General features: G+C 35.2%; 1 protein-coding gene across 11 annotated transcripts in view; it reads left to right on the top strand.

Moving 5' to 3' along the window:
• Positions 1-22,599, top strand: part of DLG2 (discs large MAGUK scaffold protein 2) — a 2,060,086-nt gene that overhangs the window by 491,100 nt on the left and 1,546,387 nt on the right. For all 11 annotated transcript variants that reach the window (XM_086678450.1, XM_086678461.1, XM_086678456.1 and 8 more), the window contains one exon: positions 10,694-10,768. In XM_086678450.1, the coding sequence (XP_086534576.1) occupies positions 10,694-10,768 (75 nt within the window). The remainder of the gene's footprint in view (positions 1-10,693; positions 10,769-22,599) is intronic.

The raw sequence follows: 22,599 nt of genomic DNA, 5'->3' as shown, positions 1-22,599 counted from the left end.
TTTTTTACTATAAAAACATTAATAGAAAGCTATACAATAGAAAATTTTAAAAATGACTTTAGTGTCCTAAATTATTAGGTCATGAATGAATTGAAGAATTAAAGAATTGAAAGAGATTTTTAAATTTTTTTTTCCTCAAAGCAGGATGAATTATGTTGCAATCAGCTTTCAAGATACAAACTTGTCTAGGAAAGGAATGTGAATTCATAGCAATTCTATCTGCTTTTGGTTTTTTGTTTTTTTTTTTACATTGCTTTACATTTTGAGAACAAAGTATATCAGTACCACTGACTGGTGTTACCCCAAATAACCTCCACAAGGAAAAAAAAAAAAACTGTACTAATGATTATTACATGGAATTTGTCCAACTAACCACAGATAACACGGCATTATGGAAAAGTGGTCCCAAATGGATGTTATGGTATTCTGTAGTTGAGATCTGAGTTAAAAATTTTAAGCCCTTCAAATATTTCCTTAAAATTATTCTGAGACCCTTAGACAGAATGCCTCAAAATAATCCAATGTATCACTTTTAAAAGTAACATTATAGTCAGTAATATTCTCCCTGAAGACCACTTACTCACATTTCCAAAAAAAAAAAAAAAAAAAAAGAAAAAGGGATATCCGAAAGTCAAATTTTAAGGTATGAATCATACCATTTATTATCTCCACCAGTAGGAATTTTGGTTGCTGCATAAAACATAGTTCAAAAAGTGTTAATTTAAAAAAAAAAAGTACTCTTCCTGTATTTTATGTTTTTACAAAGAGGTATATAATTTATCATGTTGTATTTATGATATCACACAATAACATAAATTATTTATTTTCAAATACAGTCCTAATTAGAAAAGGTGAAAAGGGGTTCTAAGTATCTTGCTGAAAATCATTTGCTAACAACACCATAAATAAAACCATGTATTTTTAGCAAAACTAATCCTTCTTTCCAGTCTTTGTTACGAATCTCCTATGATTTCAAACTACAGTTCTTTCTTGCTAGTCCTTTAAAATAAAACTGTCCTGAAGTAATACACATGTAATTTAGTCAGCAATCTGAAGTTCTATTTAAATCGAGGACAGGTCTAATTGCTAGTTCTTCCTGGCTGACTGCTTGATGTTGGCTATGGCACCTGATCTACAAAAACCTGCACTTTCTTGATTAACATTTGTCCAAAAACATATATTCATAAATGTCAGGAAGACAAGGCACATACAAAAATAATATCAACTGATCCTCTTTCCTTTGTATTAAGTTTTGCCAGAATTTTAATTATCTGAGAAACATCTCTATAAGAGAGCACTGTGTTCCTTTAAACTGCTGACATTCCATGTGTATTTTTCAGAAAACACTGTCCAATGTATATGCATTTTTTGAAACTCAAGAAGATTATAAGAACAAATTGATATGAATTGCATATTTAATAGGTTGTAATTATGTCTTATCAAAAGCTCAACTTTTTTAATCTTTTATTCTTTAGAAATATGGTAATTGTCCCCTTTCCCATGTAGTTAATTATAAATTTCAGGAAGAATTAAGTAGGCTAAAACCCTTTACTTTTTTTTTTCTTTGTCTCTATGGTAGCAGTGAGAATAGAAATGAATTGCTTTGATCTTGTTTCTGAATGGCATTTCTTTCCTCAAAGTATGGACCTTATTTTGTGGACCTGAAATTTTAGATATATTTTATTAAGTGTTAATTCAAGGGAGGCATTTTTTACAGATGAACCTAAAAATGTGTCAGAAAGAAAAATGCAGTTTATTTTAGAAATCACAAGCTTTGTTTCCATAAGAGTTTGTAGTTTAAAATAGATAAGATCTGTCAATGAAGAATATTCTTTGACTATAGTAGTGCATAACATCCAAAGTTTGTTTCTTGCAAGGAGGAAGATATGATTGTAGTCCTTTCTTCTTGTCTTCTTGTGTCAATAGGATGTAGAGACAATTGTAAATATTAATGATATTCAAAGTATTTTGCAAGACTATGGTTTTAATCTTATATTTAGAGGCTTAAATTATTCTATCATATCTAACTCTGCACAGCAATAATTCAACTTCCAAAGACTTCTAGAGCTTCAGGGAATATTGGGACATGCTTCCACAAAGTGCTAAAATACGATAATACACTTTTTAGAATTGTTTCTTGAACAATGATTTCAAGTATGTGATCCCAGACTGCAGAGTCAATTTCTGACTCCCAAATTTAGTCATTTAAAATTACACTATTTCAGATATTCAACTTAGATTTAAAATTTACGTTTAAAATTCCTGATGTTTGCTAAGTACTTATATTTTTTCTCATTTAATTTTCATAATGATTGTGTGAGGTAAATATTATTATTTTATACTCAGAGGTGAGAAAATACTTAGAGGAGCTAATTAATCCCTGATTGGTAAGATATATATATATGTGTGTGTGTGTGTGTGTGTGTGTGTGTGTGTATATATATATATGTAAAGTTTAGTTATTTTGAGAGAGAGAGAGAGTGAGTGGAAGCATGAGTGGGGGAGGGGCAGAGAGAGAGCCAGAAAGAATCCCCAGCAGGCTTCAGGCTTACTGCAGAGCCCAACAACGGGGCTTGAACTCAAGAACCATGAGATCATGACCTGAGCTGAAATCAAGAGTTGGACATTTAACTGACAGAGCTCCAGATGCCCCAGATGCCCCAATAAGATAAATATTAATATTTACACAATATAAACATATTTATCTTAAAACTGTTAGAATATGTACTAGAACCCTGGCCTAAATCTTATATAATCTTTATAATAATCCTTTAAACTGGGGATTTTTCTCTCCAATTTACAGATGAGGAAACCAAAACTCACAGAGACTAAGAAACAGATCTAAAGTTTCAGATCCAGAAAGTGAAAACTGGCATTCTAACCCAGGTCAAGAGGATTCTTAACATCCTAACAGTATTAAATACCTTTCTCTATAGCCTTTGATGGTTAATGTGATAACAGAATGGACTAACAACACATGTCAAATGCCTGGCATCTAATAAGTGCTCAATAAATATTATTTTATTATACATCTAGAAAATACCTTCTGAATCTAAGTCCTTGGGCCCTAGATTGATACCATGCAATGTCAAGTTACAAAAGTCAGCATGTATAATAAATCTTTAAATGTCACCAGCCTGAGAATTCAGAGCCTATCTCACTCATCAGAGTTGATTTATCCAGGTAGCCAGCTGGCTAAAATATTATTTTAGCATAGAGGGTTTAATCCTTTTTTGCCACAGATTGCACCTTTGTTAACCTGGGCAAATGCCTGACTGGAGTCACAAGGGATTTTGGAAAGCATGAACGTGACTCAGCACTGCTATCACACACTGAAAAACCATTATGCTCAGCATCCTATAAAGAATGGGTCAGCAGCATTTTCATTTACAGAAGAGGCAAATGCATGACTCCTCAGCATGGCTTCAGTCTTAGTAAGGATTTCCTCAGAAACAAATTAGGCCACCTTATTTTAAATATCTTTGAAACCTGAGAAAATAAAAGAAAGCAAGTAGAAAGACAAGCCCAGAAAGGGATGAAGTCATTGTAATGAAGAATTATCAGGAATTATGTACAAAATGGAACAAAAAGGTTAACAGTAAACTTGAATATGTTTTGTATCTATAAGTGATACATTGAACAAACAGGGTTCATGGGATGTAATGATAGAAGCCACGTAATGGCTCCCCGTTTTTTGCCTAATATTTCTTAGTGTCAGTAATCTCTACCCTGTTGTCTAGATGAAAACTTGGGTAGTCCCATGACTTTTTATGAATTTCCAGTTATTTGCAAGGAACTAAAAGTCATGCAATCACTTAAAATAACAAATACAGTTTCAATTTAGTAATTTAAATTGTCCAGGTCCAAACATTAATTGTAACTGTGAACACTTTTCCAGATGAAAGTTTTCTCTTCCCTACTATATAGTATAGTATAGTATAGTATAGTATAGTATAGTATAGTATAGTGAGATATATATATATATCCTTTCAGATAAGAAAGGATCCTGTAGCCTTTTCTATTCTTCTTCTCCATTTGCTAGTTGGTAATTCATCCTTCCAGGTTTGGAACATGAGAGAGAAGTAAAAATAAGAAAGCAGGAAGTTCTTATTGGACTGAGATTATGATACATTTTGCTCTCTGAAACTGACATGTAGTAATAAAGATAATAATAACAAATACAAAGAAAATAGCTGACATTTTCATAGTGCTGATTACGTATAGAAATAGTTCTAAGTTCTTGTATTAATTCCTTTAATCTTCATAACTGAAGCAAAGGGAGGCTAAGCAATTTGCCCAGTGTCACCTTGCCAGGAAAATGTTGTTCTGGGATTTTAACCCAGGCAGTCTAGCTCTAGATCCTATCTTTCATGAGCACTGTTGTGGGTCGTGGGGATTTTTCCCTTCTGGGTCTCTTTGACTAAATCTTCTGTAATGTGGATGATGTATTTCTTTAGCCCCAGGTTTTTCAGCAGTGCACCCACACGAAGGGTTGTCTTGGCAGGCATCATAATGGCTCCAGGATGGCTTTTTTTTTTTTTTTTGCCTTGACAAACTCTGGAAGTGCAGGCTGGCCCAAATGAAGCCACTTCTCCTGAGGCGATAACCAATTTGCCATGTTCTCTTGCTCATTAAATTTTTCAGGTGGGAGTCATATCCAAGTATAACCTCCCAAATTCCAGGAGGTTGTATCAACTCTAGGTATAGGCCCACTGAAGCCTCATTTACTAATTTAAGTGAAAATGAGGTCCCCTACCCCAGCCCTCCTGCAAATAAATCCCTTTAGAAACCTCTGAACACATAACCCTTCCATAACCTCATCATAGATAAGGGTTCAGAGACTTGAAAGTAGTTCTTGGTAATTTCCTTTGAAACTAAAGCACCTCCTTTGGAATCTCAGTTTTATCATATCTTGATGTCTTAGACAAGACTACCAATATAACATTGTGTATCTATACTGTACTTTTCTGCCTGGGAAAACTTGATTTTCTCCTTTTCTTTAACAACTTACTCTAAAATTGCACATCTTTATGGCAAATAAGGAAAAGAATTAGATAAAAACATTTATTTGCTCAAGTAAATTATTTATACATATATGTGTATATATATATATATATATACATTATATGTCTATGTATATACATTATATATATAAGTCAAATCATACACACACACACACACACACACACACACACACATATACTATTTGGAGGCATCCTGGGAGTTTTGTGGGGTGTTTTTTCAACTCTTTTTGAAAATTCCCTTAACTCTTGGTGTACTGGAGCGTATATTGAATTACAAGTCAGAAAATGTCTTTTCTATCAATTTTGTAAATAATTTGTTTATAATAATTAATACTTTAAATAGAATTACTCATCACATTTATAAAGTACCTTACAGTTCATTTGCACAAAAATTATTACATGTCATTATAGTTCTGCCATGCAAAAAGCCACTTAGTTTTGCCCTTTGGGCATCATGTTTCCATGTCTGTTTCCTTTTCCATCAAGCACCTGAGAGTTTTAAAAAAGATGAAAGACACCTCAAGTACTTTTCCAAATACTCTACTCGGGAAATCCTCCTGTGTTTTATATAGGATCAGGACTGGATCCATCTAGGTCTGTCCACTCCTTCATGGAACTTGTTTGTCCCACACCCTGTTGTCCATGCACTCACTGTTAACTAGAGATAAATGAGGGGAAAGGCAGAAGTCAGCTGTCTGTGTTGCATAGAATAGTTCTTTCTCTTCAATCCTATGTTTCTGAGGCCAAGAGTTAAGGGGCTTCCTGACCAAGTCCTAGAATACCTTGATTCAACACTATCAGATGATACCTGGTGTACTTTATCTCAAAGGCCATCTACTCATTCTTTCCCCCTCCTAAAAGCTTTATTTGAAAACTGAAGTGTCTCTTCTATAAAGGTCTTCCTTATTTACCCAGTCAGAGTTCAGTACTCTTCCCTTTATCCTGAATTTCTCTGCACAGTTTTTCATAACCCTTTCTCATCCATTATTCCTGCCCCCCAAATGGGTGAGATTGATCTTTTTGATTGGCCCATGTCATGTTTTAGTTGTGTCATATAAATATTTCTTCATAATTGCATGCTTATGAGGTCATTTAAATTTTGAAATTTCTAAATTTTATGTCTCTCTATATAGCTAGCATGGTGTCTTCCATGCAATAGATATTTGGTAAATGAATGGTTGGATAAATTAATGAATGAATATTGTACAGTAACTTATGAGACACTTCTCAATCCAGAAAAAAAGCCCTGTGATTGCAAGAATCATTTCACTGTGACTATAACAATAAAACCTTTCAGCTTGTTCTCTGCTTTCAGAAGAACATGCTGTTTTGAATGAAGCATTTAGGTCAAATTTTTATTTGGATGAATCAGTTCTTGCCCTGCCACACACAAACTTGTTCGGAGGATTAAATGACTAAAATATCTATATAGGTACTTTGTATACTCCAAAGCACTCTAACAGACATATGCAAGCCCCTGATATTCAGAAAAATCCTCACTCTTTCAGAGGATGGGATGCATTGGGTAGAAAATCTTTAGAGTTTTCTTTGTCAAGTGTATGTCACTATTCAAATTCTCTGTAGTTATATATTTATATAATCAATCTGAGCAGTAATTGTCCAGTGTACTTGGCTCATTTGTTCCGGATATTCCAGATTGAAATATGTCAAGATATTATAGTCTGGAAAAGACAACCAAGGAAGATGAGAGCCTTGAAAACATCAACCTGTATAAACAGCACAGTGTTTTTAAAAGACCAAAATCCACTGCTAGTTTTGTCTCTTTAGAGAACATGTTTTCCAGGGTTAGCATTGCAGATCCTAGAATCCTGATCAAATCATATATCAGTGATCTGTGGGTAGGTATGAATATCCAGGGTAGATGGATGGAAGAGCAGGAGAAATGAAAGCTCTGTCTTTAAGATAATTTGTCACCAACTTTCTTCTTAAAATCTTGCTTGGAGAGCTGGACCTGCCCCTTGGGGAATTCTAACTTTCCCTCTGGATTTTTGCCTTCTTAAGAATTAACTTAAAGGTTGGGGCACCCTGGTGGCTCAGTTCATTGGATGTCTGACTTTGGCTTAGGTCATGATCTCACAGTTTGTGAGTTTGAGCCCTGCCTCTGGCTCTGAGCCTGGAGCCTGCTTTGGATTCTGTGTCTCCCTCTCTTTCTGCCCCTCTCTGGCTTGCACTCTCTTTCTCTCAAAAATACATAAACATTAAAAAAAAAAAAGAATTAACTTAAAGGTAGGTTTGAGGGTGTCCTTTCCCTTAGTATTTGTTATGTTTCTAGATGACCTGTAAGGGGTGGGGATCTGTCAAGTAGGTGGTACCCCCAAGCTCTTCTGACCACTGTGCCCACATTAAATGTTAGCAACAATATTGAAGAAGGAGAATACAAACTTATAAGGAAAAAAAAATTCAACCCTTTACTTCAACTACTGTGGAAGTTCCGTTGACCCTTGTTAGGTCTTGTCTTCTTTAAAAGTTGATGGAAGGACTAGAGTGTATTATGCTAAGTGAAATTAGTCAGAGAAAGATAAATATCATATGACTTCACTCATATGAGAACTTTAAGAAACAGAAAAGATGAACACAAGGGAAGGAAGCATAAGTAATATAAAAACAGGGAGGGGGGACAAAACATAGGAGACTCTTAAATATGGAGAACAAACAGAGGGTTACTGGAGTGGTTATGGGAGGGGGGATGGGCTAAATGGGTAAGGGGCATTAAGGAATCTACTCCTGAAATCATTGTTGCATTATATGCTATCTAATTTAGATGTAAGTTAAAAAAAAAGTAGATGGGAGGAAGGTTTAGGAAAAACCTAAGGTTAGGCCTTTCAATAAACAAACTTGAGTTGAAAGCTCTTGTGAGGCCATCTCTACTGACTGTTCTTAACCTTTGTTATATCTCAAACTCACAGAAGAATAATTATATCTTATGGTAAACGGTAGATCAGAACGATAGCGGTTTTCAACTGGAGGGTGCACCCCTTTGGAATAGGGAACATATTAAAATCTTGGAAAGAATGTGAAGTTTGGAAAAGATCCATGGGTAAATGACACTTCTCTCCACACTGAATTTGATCTAATGAAATCTTCTTATTTTATACATAAGAAAAGTGAGATTTAAAGTTTTAAAGTAACTTTCCCCAGGTTTCACAGATGGATTAATGGGAACCCTATTGAAATCCAAGATTCTGACATATTCTGATTTAATTTTTTTCTGGTCACACACTATGCATAATAATTTATGTCCGTGTGGCCTCTGTCTTCAGTAGGCCTTTTCATGTGTCTGCCCCTGTATAATTATACTGTTAATCTGCTCCATTAAAGTACTAATGGTGGGGAGCCTCGGTGGCTCAGTTGGTTAAATGTCCAACTTCAGCTTAGGTCTCGTGATCTCAAGGTTCATGAGTTTGAGCCCCACATCAGGCTCTGTGCTGACAGCTCAGAGCCTGGAGCCTGCTTCGGATTCTGTGTCTTCCTCTCTCTCTGCCCCTTGCCCATTCATGCTCTGTCTCTGTCTCTCTCTCTCTCAAAAATAAATAAACATTAAAAAAATTAAAAAAAAAACAAAAACCACTGATGGGAAGGCCTTAGGATCCAAAGCGCATGTAGTAATGGAGTCAGAGAGACACAGATTTCCATCTTTATGCTGTGCATCCATAAAAGCTCAAACCCTCTTTATTTATGCCCACATCACACTTTATGAGTACTTAAATTCCCCCACCCAGGCATAGCTCAATTATTATTTGCCTCTTTGCCATGTGCTCCTTACAGATAAACATTATCTAGGTACAAAACAAGCTTATTACTACTACTAATGATAACTATTATAAATTATTATAAAAGAGATATTCCTCACCATTAATATTGTTTGTAATTAATTCTCATAATTATAAATAATAATAATTAACATTTTAAATAGCATTTTAGAATTTCAAAAAGCTTAACCTCATATGTAGATAAATTATATTTATTTATCTGGCTTAAGCTATCAGAAAAGGAAAATAAAATTTCCCTGTTACTTTGTGTGTTCTTGCAAATTGTGGCAATGGTCTGAGGTGAATCTATATCTATTGTCTAATAATATTTGTATGAACAAGGCAAGACACTAACACTGTTTTACATATGTGACTACCAAGACTCAGCACATCTCTTGGCAGCAAGTGCATGGTTGAGCTTAGCTTCAAACTGTGGTCATCTGACACTAGTCAAGTTTACTTTATGTACCCTGTTGATACTATATGTCATATTTTGATTTAAATAAGAAAACTGAGCATGGATATTGATGATCTAAGTGTATTTTTGTGGTGGCTTTATCAATAATCACTCAAACAGCACTTCAGAGTTTAGTGATGCCTTAAAAATAGATCACCTAAATAAAGGTTGTTCTAAAAAGCTTACAAATCACAAAAAAATAATTTTTAGCACAAGTGTTGAATTTAATATTTTATTCCAGTTAAATAAGACATATTAGGATCATTGATAATGTGGAATTGCATTAGCTGATGACATGTCTTAAGCCCCATTAATTGGATAAAAATTGAAAAATACCAGAGACATCTTCTCATAGAGGGTGGATACATGTGCACAAGAGTCAGTCAGATTCTTGATGTAATCTGAGCTATGCTACTTTCTGCTAGGGTAGCTTTTAGGCAAGTTGCTTACTGTCTCTGAGCCTCAGTTTACTCCCCTGTAGAATGGGAATACTAACACTTCTATCCATATTTGTTGTGATGACTAGTCATAATACAATGGGTCTAGAACAATCTTTAGCATATTTACTAGCTCAATAAATCAGAGCTATATTTTTTATGATTATTGCTAGCGTTATTATTAGTATGTTTATATTATAATGGAGTGTAGAATAAAGTAAATAAAAGGTAAGCGATGTTTTATTTGAATCACCCCCTTCCCTTTTTTAACACTTATGAGTTCTCATTATTATAGGGATGAAGCAGTATTGTTACTTAAAGGGAAGAGCTTCATTCTTTCTACAAAGCCAATTAGAAATGAATTTATAGGAGTTACAACAAAAGAATAGGTCAGCTAGAGATAAATTTCTTATGTAAAAAGAAATGCCTGGCAAATGCCTTACAATGTCAAATCTCTGTGTTCCTTGTTTCATTTCTTTGCATCTCATTTTCTGATGTGACAAGAAAGACCTCTAAGATCTGTTCTATGTAGCTCTACATCCTGGGGTTCTATGAAATGCCCCAGGGAGAATCAACACCACTAGCTCACAGTCTGGAAGGGAAGACAAGTAAATGAGTCTATCTGTACCTTAATGGATGTGATCTTGAATGGGTACAGCAAGTATCATTGTTGTCTGAGAGCCTAGAAGAGAGGAGACAAGTTTTACTTCTGAGTTCTCACATGGTTCCCACTGGGGCCTGTAAGGCCAGCTGCTGAAGAAGCCTGGGGCCAAAAACCCAGTCCGTAGAGTAATATGAACAACAGCAAAAGATAATTTCTTATGCCTTGATAAGAGGAGAAATTACATACCTAGTTTTCTGCAGCACTGCACCAAAAAATCATCCTCAAAAGCTTCTCCTATACTTGTAAATAAGGTAATAAACACCGTGATGATAAACATGTCAGCTTGTATATATTTCTGCACATAATATATAAAACATAACATCAATTTTACTTATTTCCAGCAAAACCAAGGCAAATGCCCAGCCCAGAACTGTTCAGTGGAAGCCCCTGCTTGGATGCCTGTCCACCACTGTACTGTAAGTTTGATTATTTCAAAATTGGCTAAAGAACTATTTTCATATTTTGGAACAACTTTAGTGGAATGGGCTAGAATCCTTTCTGAAATTCTAGAAAGGAGAATGTACTTTCAGAAAGCTCTGTATTATAATAAATACCTGTGATTAGGGATTTATGCATTTTTTGGAGTCAGGATAATTTGCAAAAGATTTATTTAAATGGGTTATTGATGATTTAGATTTGGATAGTCATTAAAATGAATATATTTGCACATGTGTTTTTTTTTTCAGTAGCTGCATATTCAGCAATACTTGATTTTAGATGCTTTAGAGAAGGATGTTTTCTCTTCTGTCGTTGTTGTGTTGACTGTTTAATAGTGATGAGTACACAGATTTCCAATTTTCAAGTCTTTCTGGTATAATAATAGTCTCTGCATTTGTGTGAAATCTTCCATCAGAGAATTTTCAAATGCCTTAGAAACAAAGGTACTATGTCATTATCCCTGTGTTACCAATGGGAGATTTAAACGCAAAGGGAGTAAGAATAGTGCATCAATTCTAAAGCTGTGAATAGTCCCAGACACCCTAACTCTCCTTTCATGAACTCATTCTACTACACTGTGATACAAAGTAAGTGAAGAAAGTGGCTGATCTGGATGATACTCTCCAAATGTGCATTGCCTGATAGATAGGATAGTAGTTCCTTTGGGAAATGTGTGTGCTGTATGTAACTGACAGTTTGCCTATCATAAAATAATTTGTGTGTGATGGGGACAAGGAGTTTGAAAATTATTTTTTTGGTCATTCCCCTCATTGGACCTACCTTGCAAGCAATGTAATGTGATATGTGGAACGTCTTAAATGTCCTCATCTATTGTTGAGGTACCAGCTCCTGAAAGGTGCAGCCGGTTATCATAGCATGACTTATGCCTGCCTTCTAAGGCAGTAGGCCTGCAGGAGCCTACTTTTCATTCAGATTTGTAAGAGCATGAAGACTCCTTGTTTTTGTTTATTTGTGGACGGAGGAGAAAGTGGGATCACTTTTAATGAAGGAGAGATGATGATGCAAAATTTTGGAGGCATTCCTGCAGTGCGGAGGCAGCCCAGACTTGCTGGAGACTTGGAGAATAAAAATGTCACACTTTTGTGAGCAGATGGTCAGAGGGGAGTGTGTGCTTAGGGACTCTGCTGATGCCAGGAAAAGGATGAGTTTTAATAATTCTCTTTCTTTAGGTGTCACTCCTTTTATTGTATCCCTGATGATATTGTCTCATGATTACTGGTTTATATGTCTATTGCACCAAAGAGACTGTGTGCTACTCAGGTCCTAGTATACCTACACCTAGGTAAATCCCTGGTATATGGAAAGTGCTCTTTAATAACAGGTTCAAGGCAGGACTATTCAATCTGTTGACTTCCTCTTTAGTAAATGTTATTAAATTATCTACAACTTTTACATTTGTTGGTGAAGAAGGATAATTATAGTATTTTACCTTCTTAGGTGCATGGTTTCCATTTCTTATCTTCAAGGGTCATTTTACAGTTTTCCTTCACAGAGTACCATTCAGTGTGTATTTTGAAGAATTTTGTTTCAAACTAGACAAAATTTAGTAGTTTGATTCAGCTGTGTCAGGGACCATGTCAGTTTCTGGAGGTACAAAGATAAATAAGAGACTATGCCCATTTTATCAAAGATAATTCGTATGTAACACCAATAAGAAAGCTGATCCTCTACTTCACTGATAATTTCAGCACCAAATAAAAGAAATTTGACATTTCACTTATTTGTGCAGTCTTATTGCAAGTAAGTCCATTATTAGAATTCTGTCTTTTGGACTATTAAAAATAATCTATCTTTCACTATTATCTTGGAGTTGGACCCTGTAGGATCTTGGAATGCCAGATGAGGTCTTTCTGTTATAGGACATTTGTGACTAAATAGATGACTCCATTTAAGACCCTTCCTGAAGATCACAAGTCAGAAATGCCAAATAGTCTGATTCTCAATTCTCTGGGGAGAACATCAGAAAGAAGTTTTTCCTTGCTTCTGCTATGGAATTAAGAGCTGTTGGTTTCATAGATTTCCTTTGCTGTTTATTTAAAACTAATTACATCTCCCAGTGGGGCAGATTCTAGAGGAGTGATGACCCATAACGATTCTGTTTTCTCTGTGAGTAACCCCAGTTCACAAAGGTGGGCTTTTAGTGGTCATGTTTGGGCTATGTGAGTCTGTTCCTGGCCATGCCTGACTGATCTAGGGGTAAATATCACATCTCAGCTGGGCCAGTGGGAGTCTCTCTCCTGGGAATGTGGAATTTGTACTAGAGAGAGATACTAAATTGGTAGTCAGCAGTATTGAATCATATGAATGACAATAGTTTGAAAAATAATCTGTGAACCTCCGTAGCTAAGATCCGTATAGCTGCTCTATATCTGTCCTTCTGGGGTCAAATCTCTCTTTGATTTTGTGAAAAGGTCCCAATCAATAAGTTACATTTCCCCCTAAATTATTCCAGATTTTATTTTGTCATATTTTGTTTATTTGGGGACTTTAAAGTTTTTTTTTTTACTTGTTTGCAACCAAAGAGGGGGAAAAACACCTTGACAAATACTCCTATCAGCAACACTTATGAGGTTCCCACTAGAGTTAATATAGTGAGTGGTAGTCTCACACAGAAAGGAGCACTCAGAACACTGAGATTTTGATAATTTCCAATAGTCTATTTAGCAAAAGAAATAGTCTATTTATATTTGTTACAAATATCTGATTATATACTACACTTGGCTACATGAAAAATCAACAAAGGATAGTTTGCTAATGACTTAATCCACATATAGAATGAGAAATCTGAACAGCTAACTATATAGCTAGCATAAGCATATTTATATAACAAAAGACTTCATATATATAAAATTGTTCTGGTATTAATTTCCATTTTCTCCTCTCTCAGGAAATAGAGAAATCTTAGCCTCATGTATTTAAGAGAATGTTTTGTCTGCCTCAAATCCTTCATTGACTGAAACAGGTTATAAATAAATTAACACATACATTCATAATAAATAGATAGTCTGTTATCTTCGTGCATTTTTTAGCTTCGGTTGATTGTTTCTTACATTTTTCTCCCCAGTGCTCTATTCTTGTTCCTTGGTGTTTTGCTCTGTAATGATTGTATCCTTATAATTGAGCTTTATTACTTTTTTCAAAAACGTCTTGGTCTCTGTGTGTGCATTTGCCCCAGGTTCATATTAAGTGCAAAGCTTTTATCGTTGGTTTTCCTAAGAATGCTTCTCTCTGCAAATTGCTCTGCAAATGCCTGTCACCAGCTCCATATTGCCTTGAAAATGGCCTCTATTACTATTTGCTGAGGCTCTTCCTAGATGCTCTCTTTTTTGGCACTCTACACCTCTGTAACAATGGAACCAAGATGTATTTTAAAGACTTTTCCTTTTAGCCAAGACTACACTTGTACAAATTAGGGTTCAAGATGAATAGAAATATCACCCTCAGTAATTATACAGAAACATGGACATATTTATATTTTTTGAATAACAATGAAATATCTTCCCTAGCAAGAAGTATGACATTTATTTTTTATTTGTCTCTCCTGTATGGCTACATTAAGCACTTAAAATGATATCCTTCTTCACCTCTACACTTTACATTTAGTTGGGTTGTATGGGCATGTGAATATGAACACAATGGTTACCTGATCCCTACCACTTACAAGCAAATGAGAAGAGACCCACAGACTCTGGGACTCTGGTGAAAACAGGCAGATCTCTGAATCCGGAGTGAACTAGGCTAAGAATTAGTTTCTGGCACTTGGAAACAAAGAACCTTAGACTTGACCAGCTGCAGAAGGCTTGAGTGGCAGCTGTGTTTCAGGGCATATGTCCCTGGACTATTCAGTATGGCTATGGTGTATGTATGCATGGATTTGATCACTTTCAGGAATGTCCCAGACACAATCCTTAGTTACTGGGTATTACTTAGAAATGACTGTAGGGGTGCCTGGGTGGCTCAGTCGGTTAAGTGTCCACCTCTTGATTTCAGCTCAGGTCACTATCGCGCGTTGTGAGATTGAGCCTCGTGTTGGGCTGTGTGCTGACAGCATGGAGCCTGCTTGGGATTCTCTCTCTCTCTACCCCTCCCCCACTCATGCATACACACTCTCCCTTTCTCTGTCTCTCTCAAAAATAAATAAATAAAAACTTTAAAAAATGGCTGTAATGTGTAATGTTATTATTTAGAGTATGACATATATATACGCATGATTTGTCCAGAAAAATCACTTTCTCTGCATGTTTGCATACTTGGTTGTTGGAAATTAAAAAATAATGCAATGAGAGGAGTTTCTAAAAGTTAAAAATAAAGCTCCTGCTATTATAGAGATTATCGTGGATATTGTTATACATATATATTTATATGTATGTATATATATAGTTACACAGTTATATAATATTCACCACCCATAAATAGATATATGAGGTATTTTCAAAAACCATGTAAACATTTGCAGATTAGAACACTGCATTCTGACTACATCAGTTTTCATGTATTTAAGAATCATTTACTAAGTACATTTTAGAAGTTGTAACTGACCCTTGGATTCTTCAAGATAGAGCAGCAAACAATACATGTAAATAATCATTATGCTGGGTAATACATGCTATAAAATGCTCTATACAAAAAGATATGAATGTTGAGAATGGAGATTTGTGTCAAGATGGGTTTTGGAAGACAGAAGATGGAATATTTGGTAACAGTTAAATATGCAAACTTTAAAACTGAGTAAGATTTGTGTTAAAATACAAACTGTGCCACTTAGTAGCCATGTGACATTGGACATTTTACTTAAATTCTCTTGAGTTTATGCATGCAACAGGATATTTTGAGATTTATATGTGATAATGCATAGCATGTGTTAACATAGCACCTGGCACATAGTAATTGCTTGATAAGTGGTAAGAAAAAAAGAAAGAAAAGAATAGGTCATCCCAGAAGGAAGTGAATGGGGCAGGGTGAATTGGTGAGAAACATAAAAAAAGACAATAAGACATTATTAATTTAGGGATATTTATTTAGATATATTTAGGAGGGTTTTTTCTTTAGAAAACGATTTAGTCTGGGACAGAGAAAGATTCCAGGAGGAGTTAATATACAACTTTTTAAGACTCTGAAAGCAAAAATTCTGAAGCTCTTGAAAAAAAAATCATTTTGCTCTCTGACAGGCAGCAGTTGATGATGTAAGAGTATCATATTAACAAGAGATGTTTATATTCTGAGTAACAAAGGCCATTTTCAAGGAGTAGCGTTGGATACTCCTTTTAATTTAAATCATTTTAACATTTCCCTACCATATCTCTCTAGATTATGAAAGTAATTTTTCTCTTTTATGGGAAATCAATAAAAACAGACGTTCTCCCAAAGAAACCAGGGGAGATGTTCTTTTAAAGTGTTAATTGTTTCAGCATGTTCTCCCAGACCGCCTCACATTACCCACAGTCAGGATCATTCAGTCTAATTGAAGCCAGTTAATACAACGTGCATAAGCAATTTTATAGTAATCTAAAGGTTTTTCCTCCTCTTTTTGTAGCTCCTTCTTCGCTTTTATTTTTTTCTCCACAGTTCATTGTGTGACCTCATTTTGTATACAGCCCACATAAATACCCAGACCATGGCACTTAGAAACATCCAATCCAGTCATAAAATAAATAATGTTGTGTCTGCTCTCTGGGTGTTTCCAGAATTCCTATGAACACAGCACCCGCTGGGCTAACTCAGCTGCTGGGAAATCACACCCAGGATGGTTTTGATGAGTATTGTCTTTCCAAAGACTGGATACAATTTTTACTTTTTAGAGCAAGGTTTTCATACCATCAGCAGTCCCCTTATAGAACAAAAAGTCAGGGCATTATCATATGATCACAGTTTTAGGAAAATTATGGAAAATTGCAGAGTATAGGACCTTAAGTTGATCTGCACCAGAATTAAAGTGCATCTGGGCATCTGGGTGGTAGTCATGAGGTTAGAAAAGAATCCAAAGGGGAAATTATCTTAGAAAAATCACAATGCACTTCAAGAAATGGGAACTCTGCAGAATGTCTCTGATTCCAATTTTGCTGTAGTGAAGTGCTTTAAATCAAAGAAAGTATGAGGAAGATTAGATTGACACAATAGATACATCCCTTTTTTCTCTCTCTTCTGGCCCTTATAGTACTTCGGATGTATCCTTGTTTCCTCTCTAGGTTTGAAAGAGTGTACTAGGAACTGCAATACTTACATCAGATAAATTTCTTACAGCAATTCTGAAACATGCCCAGAAAGGAAGCCCACAGTATTTATGGAGGGGGCAGGTGGATATGGGTTCATGGGAGAGATGAAAGGGTATTCCTGGTGAACACACAACAAAACCAAAAACAAACAACAAACAACAAACAAAAAACAAACAACAACAACAACAAAAACACTATACAGACTATAGAACAGAAGGCATGTAAGCATGTACCCTGCATGCCCTGGGCAAAGAGATGAAGATTGCAAATCCTGATCTGGAAGAATGGTAAGTAACCATCCAGGAGCAAAAGGCAGGCCTGTAGTAAAAATGAAGTCAGCAAATTTTATGTGTAGTGTCCCCAGCTCCTTCTTTTTGTATCTTTTAATATTTCCAGAGGATTCAAACTTTACCCACTTGACTGATTTTGTGCCTCAGCATTCACCTACCTCTTCCTACCTTATCTTTTTTGTGATGTTATTATAAATGGTATTGTTTTCTTTTTTTAAAAAATGTTTATTTTTGAGAGAGAGAGTAAATGGTATTGTTTTCTTAATTTCCTTTTTGAGTGGGTTATTGCTAGTGTATGGAAATACAAGCAGTTTTTGTTTATTAGTATTATATCCTGAAACATTGCTGAATCTATTAGTTCTAATAGCTTTTTAGTGAATTACTTAGGATTTTCTATACACAAGATCATGCCATCTGCAAAAGGAGATAGTTTTACTTCTTCCTTTCCAATTTGGATGCCATTCATTTAATTTTCTTGCCCAAATGCCTTGGCTAGAATATTCACCACACTATTTGATAGAATTGGCAAAAGCAGACATTCTTGTCTTGTTTTTTATTTTGGGGGAAAGTATTCTTGTTTCATCATTAAATGTGTTAGCTGTGTGTGTTTTTTTTTAATAGATGTCTTTTATCAAGTTGAAGAAAGTCCCTTCTCTTTCTAGTTAGCTGAGCATTTTTGCCATGAAAAGGGGATTTTTGTATGTTTTGATATTTGTTTTTAACACTTAAAGTTCTAATCTGTTGAAAGAATGCCTTGCCCTTCTATTGAGAACATTAAGCAGAACTTTTCTAGGATCATGAAAGCATAATCTATGAATTCATAATCCAGACCTGACTTTGTCAGAGGATAGCTCTTTTGTTTGACAGATGAGAACACTGAAGCTTGGAGAAGTGAAATACCTTTTTTTTGCATCTCACAACCATCACATAGGGGAGCCACATGAGTCTTTTGGGTACCCAGTCTTTTCCTATTTCTGATAAAACTCACTATCCCTCCTGATCAAACTGATGCTTTTGAGTTTGTTGTGGAAAATAATGAATTTAGAAGAGTCTGGTATTTTATTAGCTGTGCCTTTGTGTCATAGAAGGTGCCATGAGGATTCTATGGATTGCAATGCTGGGAAAACTGCATTATTGGACAACCCATCCTGGCAGCCATAGTAGCACGTTTGAAGGTCTCCCTTCACAATACTGTCAGGATTTCTAATCTTATTTATTTGGAAAATTCCATATGGATAACCACTATGTAAACGGAGTTATAAATACATTTAGAAATTTGGTTATGTCCTTCTGTTCAGAGCTAAAGAAATTTTAATAATCTTAAGGGGGATTTCAGGGCTTTATTTTCCTTCTTCTTGGATTCTTCATTTGATGTAGGAATTGAATATGAAATGATCTCTCAGAGATCTTCCATGGTAGAGCTATAAGCTACAACATTATTTTTCAGAGGTTTGTGGTGAGATGCTAATATAGAATAGGGTGATTCAATAACTTATAAATTATTGAGAATACAAAATGCTGTAATGTGATGGATCCGTGGATTTTCCAATTCAAGGGCTTTGACTCTGTGGCCAGAAAACCCCATGAAGAATTGAGTATTCTTTCTGACGTCAACTTAAATGAGCTTAAATTTACTGAAATTTTTACTTATTTAGTATCCAGCAAACTCAATTATGTAGTATAAACTGAGAATCATCTACAAGTAAACAAAAATGTGTTGAAGTGTACTAAATCAATATTTTAATGTTCACAACCCATTTACAGACTACTACCTATTCTATGACCTCACTGTGTAGCCTTTTTAAGGTTTCTCAGGGACACGTATTTGAACACGAGAGACCAATAATACCTCTTTCTGAGTCTATTTACATACATTTCTAATAACTATGGTTACTTATTACCTAACCCATTAGGTAAGATCCAGATAATTAGAGCAGATATATGGAAATTCAGGAGAGGGCATTACTAAAGCCTGGTATTTTAGCAGTCAGGAGAAGTGGCAGCTAACAGTAAGAAAAGAAATCTCAAAAGCAAGCACAAGCCCTTAAACTCAATGAGATAACTCAGCAGTGGGGAATTGGTATATTACAATATAATATTTTAACTGATGTTTATAAATGTTGGCCATGAGTCAACACAAAAAAACCCCTATAACTATGTCCAAATGTTTTTTGGAGAATAATTACCTTTATAACGTGTAAGTGTGACTACTAAAAAAAACTGCCAATTAAAAAAAATGTTCAAAATACAAAAGAACATATGCTACTTCAATGGATAAATTTTAATTCTCTGGTAGATTCATGTTTGTAAACATCTCTTTCTTTGATAGTTTTGATAGATGAGTGGATAGCTGACGTTTCAGCTTGTACAAACTCTCAGGGTGGTACATTCCTCTCTTTTCCAACTTAGGTAACTAAGGTATTGGCTTGAGTTTGAGGTAGAGACAAAGGTGGTATTGAGGACAGAGACTTGCAGCAAAACAGGGAGCCCTGGTGTTACGTGAAAGGAGATTTGTGTTGGGTGTTGTACTGTCACTGATTGTGACAGTACAATGTGCGAGGCATTGGCAAGTATCGGCATTACATGGGCTTTTCCGTGTAGGTTAACGTTCCTCCTACTGAACTTTTCATTTCATCAGCTGATGAGTGTTTCATAGCTAGTAGGGTCATGGGTTTTGAAATCAAACAGAACTTGTTGAGATCTTCTTTCTCTCATAACCATATGAACTTGAGTAATCATTTCAACATCTCTTTCTCTCAGTTTTCTCATTTGTGAAGTAAAAATAATAAATACCTACCTTCGTGAGATTATTTTAAGAATTAAAGACAATATATGCAATATGCTTAAATCAGTGTGTGGCACATAGTAGGTACTCAATACATGTTAACTTTATTATTATGACATTATTATTATCAGCACTGGAAAACTCTGAACATGGTTGCAGTTTAAGATTTATATTTGCCTCAGAAAGGCACTTCTACAATGAACTCTGACAGGGTGGCCTATCTTTAACTTACCTCAGATATTGAATGATATAATTGAAAGATATGTAGTTTGAATGTTCAAATGAGTTAATTTTTTAAAGATAAAGTTTTGACTTTTTTATGACAGTGATTTCTATGACAATTTCTATACCTTTGAAAGTCATTTCTGAACTCAAAGCCATTGCTATACTTGTTTTGGCTAAATGAATTTCTGAGAAGTATTATGGGACAGTGGGTTCCAGCATCGAGTGGTGAAAGAGCCTCTGGGAACACACACGATTGCTTTGGCTATGATGTGCTAAGTCCAGTGCAATTATAATGGACTCTCTCTTATTTTTTATAGAAATGAAATAGATGCATGTCCTACAAACTCTCCTGGGTATTTCCCTCTAGCTATCATATTATTCTCTTTTATTTATATAGATCACTATAGAACAAATGCAGACATCATGAAATGCTCTTGATTTGGGTGTTGGTGGCTGTTCATAAACCAGCTACAAATATAAGTCATGAATGACAGCTCTTCCTAGTGAATAATCCCACCTTGAAAGCCTCATACTATGCATGTCTTCTTAAAGAATTTTTCCTATGACAATATTCAGGGTATGGTTATTTCACACAACTTGAGCCTTTAAACAAAGGCCATACAACATATGAACAGAAGTGTACTTTAAGTAGTAATGATTATAATCCTTTTGAAAATGCTTATTCTTTGTGATTTTTGGGGTACATTACAAAAAATTCATTGTATTTATAATAAACATAGAAATCCAAGGAAATAACAACAAAGAAATGTTATTAAATGCCTGAAGTATATAAAAAAAAAAAGAAATGGAGGTGTTTTTATCAAAGACTTGTACCTGCTTACTATTCTGACTTTCGGTGCTGCTCTTCTGATTGTGCTCATCCCCTGTTCAGGCTTGCCTTATTTAGATTTAGCCTTAGGTAGTCCAAACAAGGGAAGCTATTCCACAAGGCCATGTCTGTGGTAACAACCAGCTTCCTATGACCAGTAGAGAGCAGGTGTCAATGACAAACCTCTTGAAGCAGCCTCCAGCTATCCCAGATCTCTCTGGAATTGTACAAAATGTTTGGACAAACTTTGGCCCAGAGAAAAATTTTAACAGTACTTGACACAGAAATGGAACATTAATTGCTGCAGCTCCTCAAGGAGGTCCTGTTGGCAGCAGGTAGCTAGTCTCATGACTGCCTCATAAAAACAATCCCTTCTAGTCTGGATTGATGGATTAGCTTCAGCAACAAAAGGTACAACAAATGCATTTAATCAAAACCCCAACCTGAGCACGATTGGAGTGGGTGGAGATGGAGCAGGTTTTATAACAACCACTCTTCCATTATAGCGATGATGAAAAATGTATACAAACATTAGAATATTTTATTTACTGACCCATTTATTTTCAACCAACTCAGAACAAACACCTCATTAAAGAAATCAATGCCATTCAAGTCCGGATTGGCTAAATCTTCCAACCTACTGAAAAAAATGCTAATTGATCTTGATGGCTATTTTAAATTACATTTTGGTGAAGTAAAATTTTGTACAATTTAATATCCACAACTTAATTAAACACATCCTATAAATAGCCTGTCTCTGAAGATGCTAATACTCTGTTGAAAGAATCAGTTTGTTTCTGCAATGGATTTGGTCATACACCATTGTTCTTTAGGTTGTGTCAGCATTTTCATTAAAAAGTTGCACTCTATTTATAACTTGGAAGCAAAAATGCATTCTGAGCTAAAATTGAATGTCCAAAGTCTTTGTCCAAAAGTACTTTTCTAAAATGTACACAGAATGGAAGTTTTATGATTCTCTGAAAGCTTGTGGTCTATAAGAAGACCTAAAAGACACCAACAAAAGAATTTCATTTATTTCAGTCCCTTGTGCTTCAGGACAGCCCACAGGATCTGGAAAGAAAACTGGGCTGTGGAAGGGGATACAATCTTCTCTGACACAATGCTGGAGAATCAGAGTACTTAGGTGTTATTCTTGGTTGCACTACTTGAAATACACTGGAAAGAGCATGGGGTTTGGAGTTAGTTGGAACTGGGTTTACTTAATTTGGGAAATTTCTTCACCTCTTTGAGCCATGTATATTGATCAAACGAGATGATATACATAAAACTGCAGGACAGTGTTCATTTCCTTCTCTTGTGATTTATGGTGTTGCTTGAAGCTACTGACTTGCTTTTCCTCCATTGTTTATTGCACTTTTTTTCTGAGAATTTATTTTATGAGTAGCTTTCCTTAAATTTGTGTTTTTCAAACATAATACTAAGTCAT

Source organism: Puma concolor, chromosome D1 (genome assembly GCF_028749965.1).
Source record: "Puma concolor isolate L17-30 chromosome D1, mPumCon1.1.hap2, whole genome shotgun sequence".
Classification (NCBI taxonomy): Eukaryota; Metazoa; Chordata; class Mammalia; order Carnivora; family Felidae; genus Puma; species Puma concolor.
The sequence above is the reverse complement of the archived record's forward strand: the minus strand, read 5'-3'. Positions and strand labels throughout refer to the sequence as shown.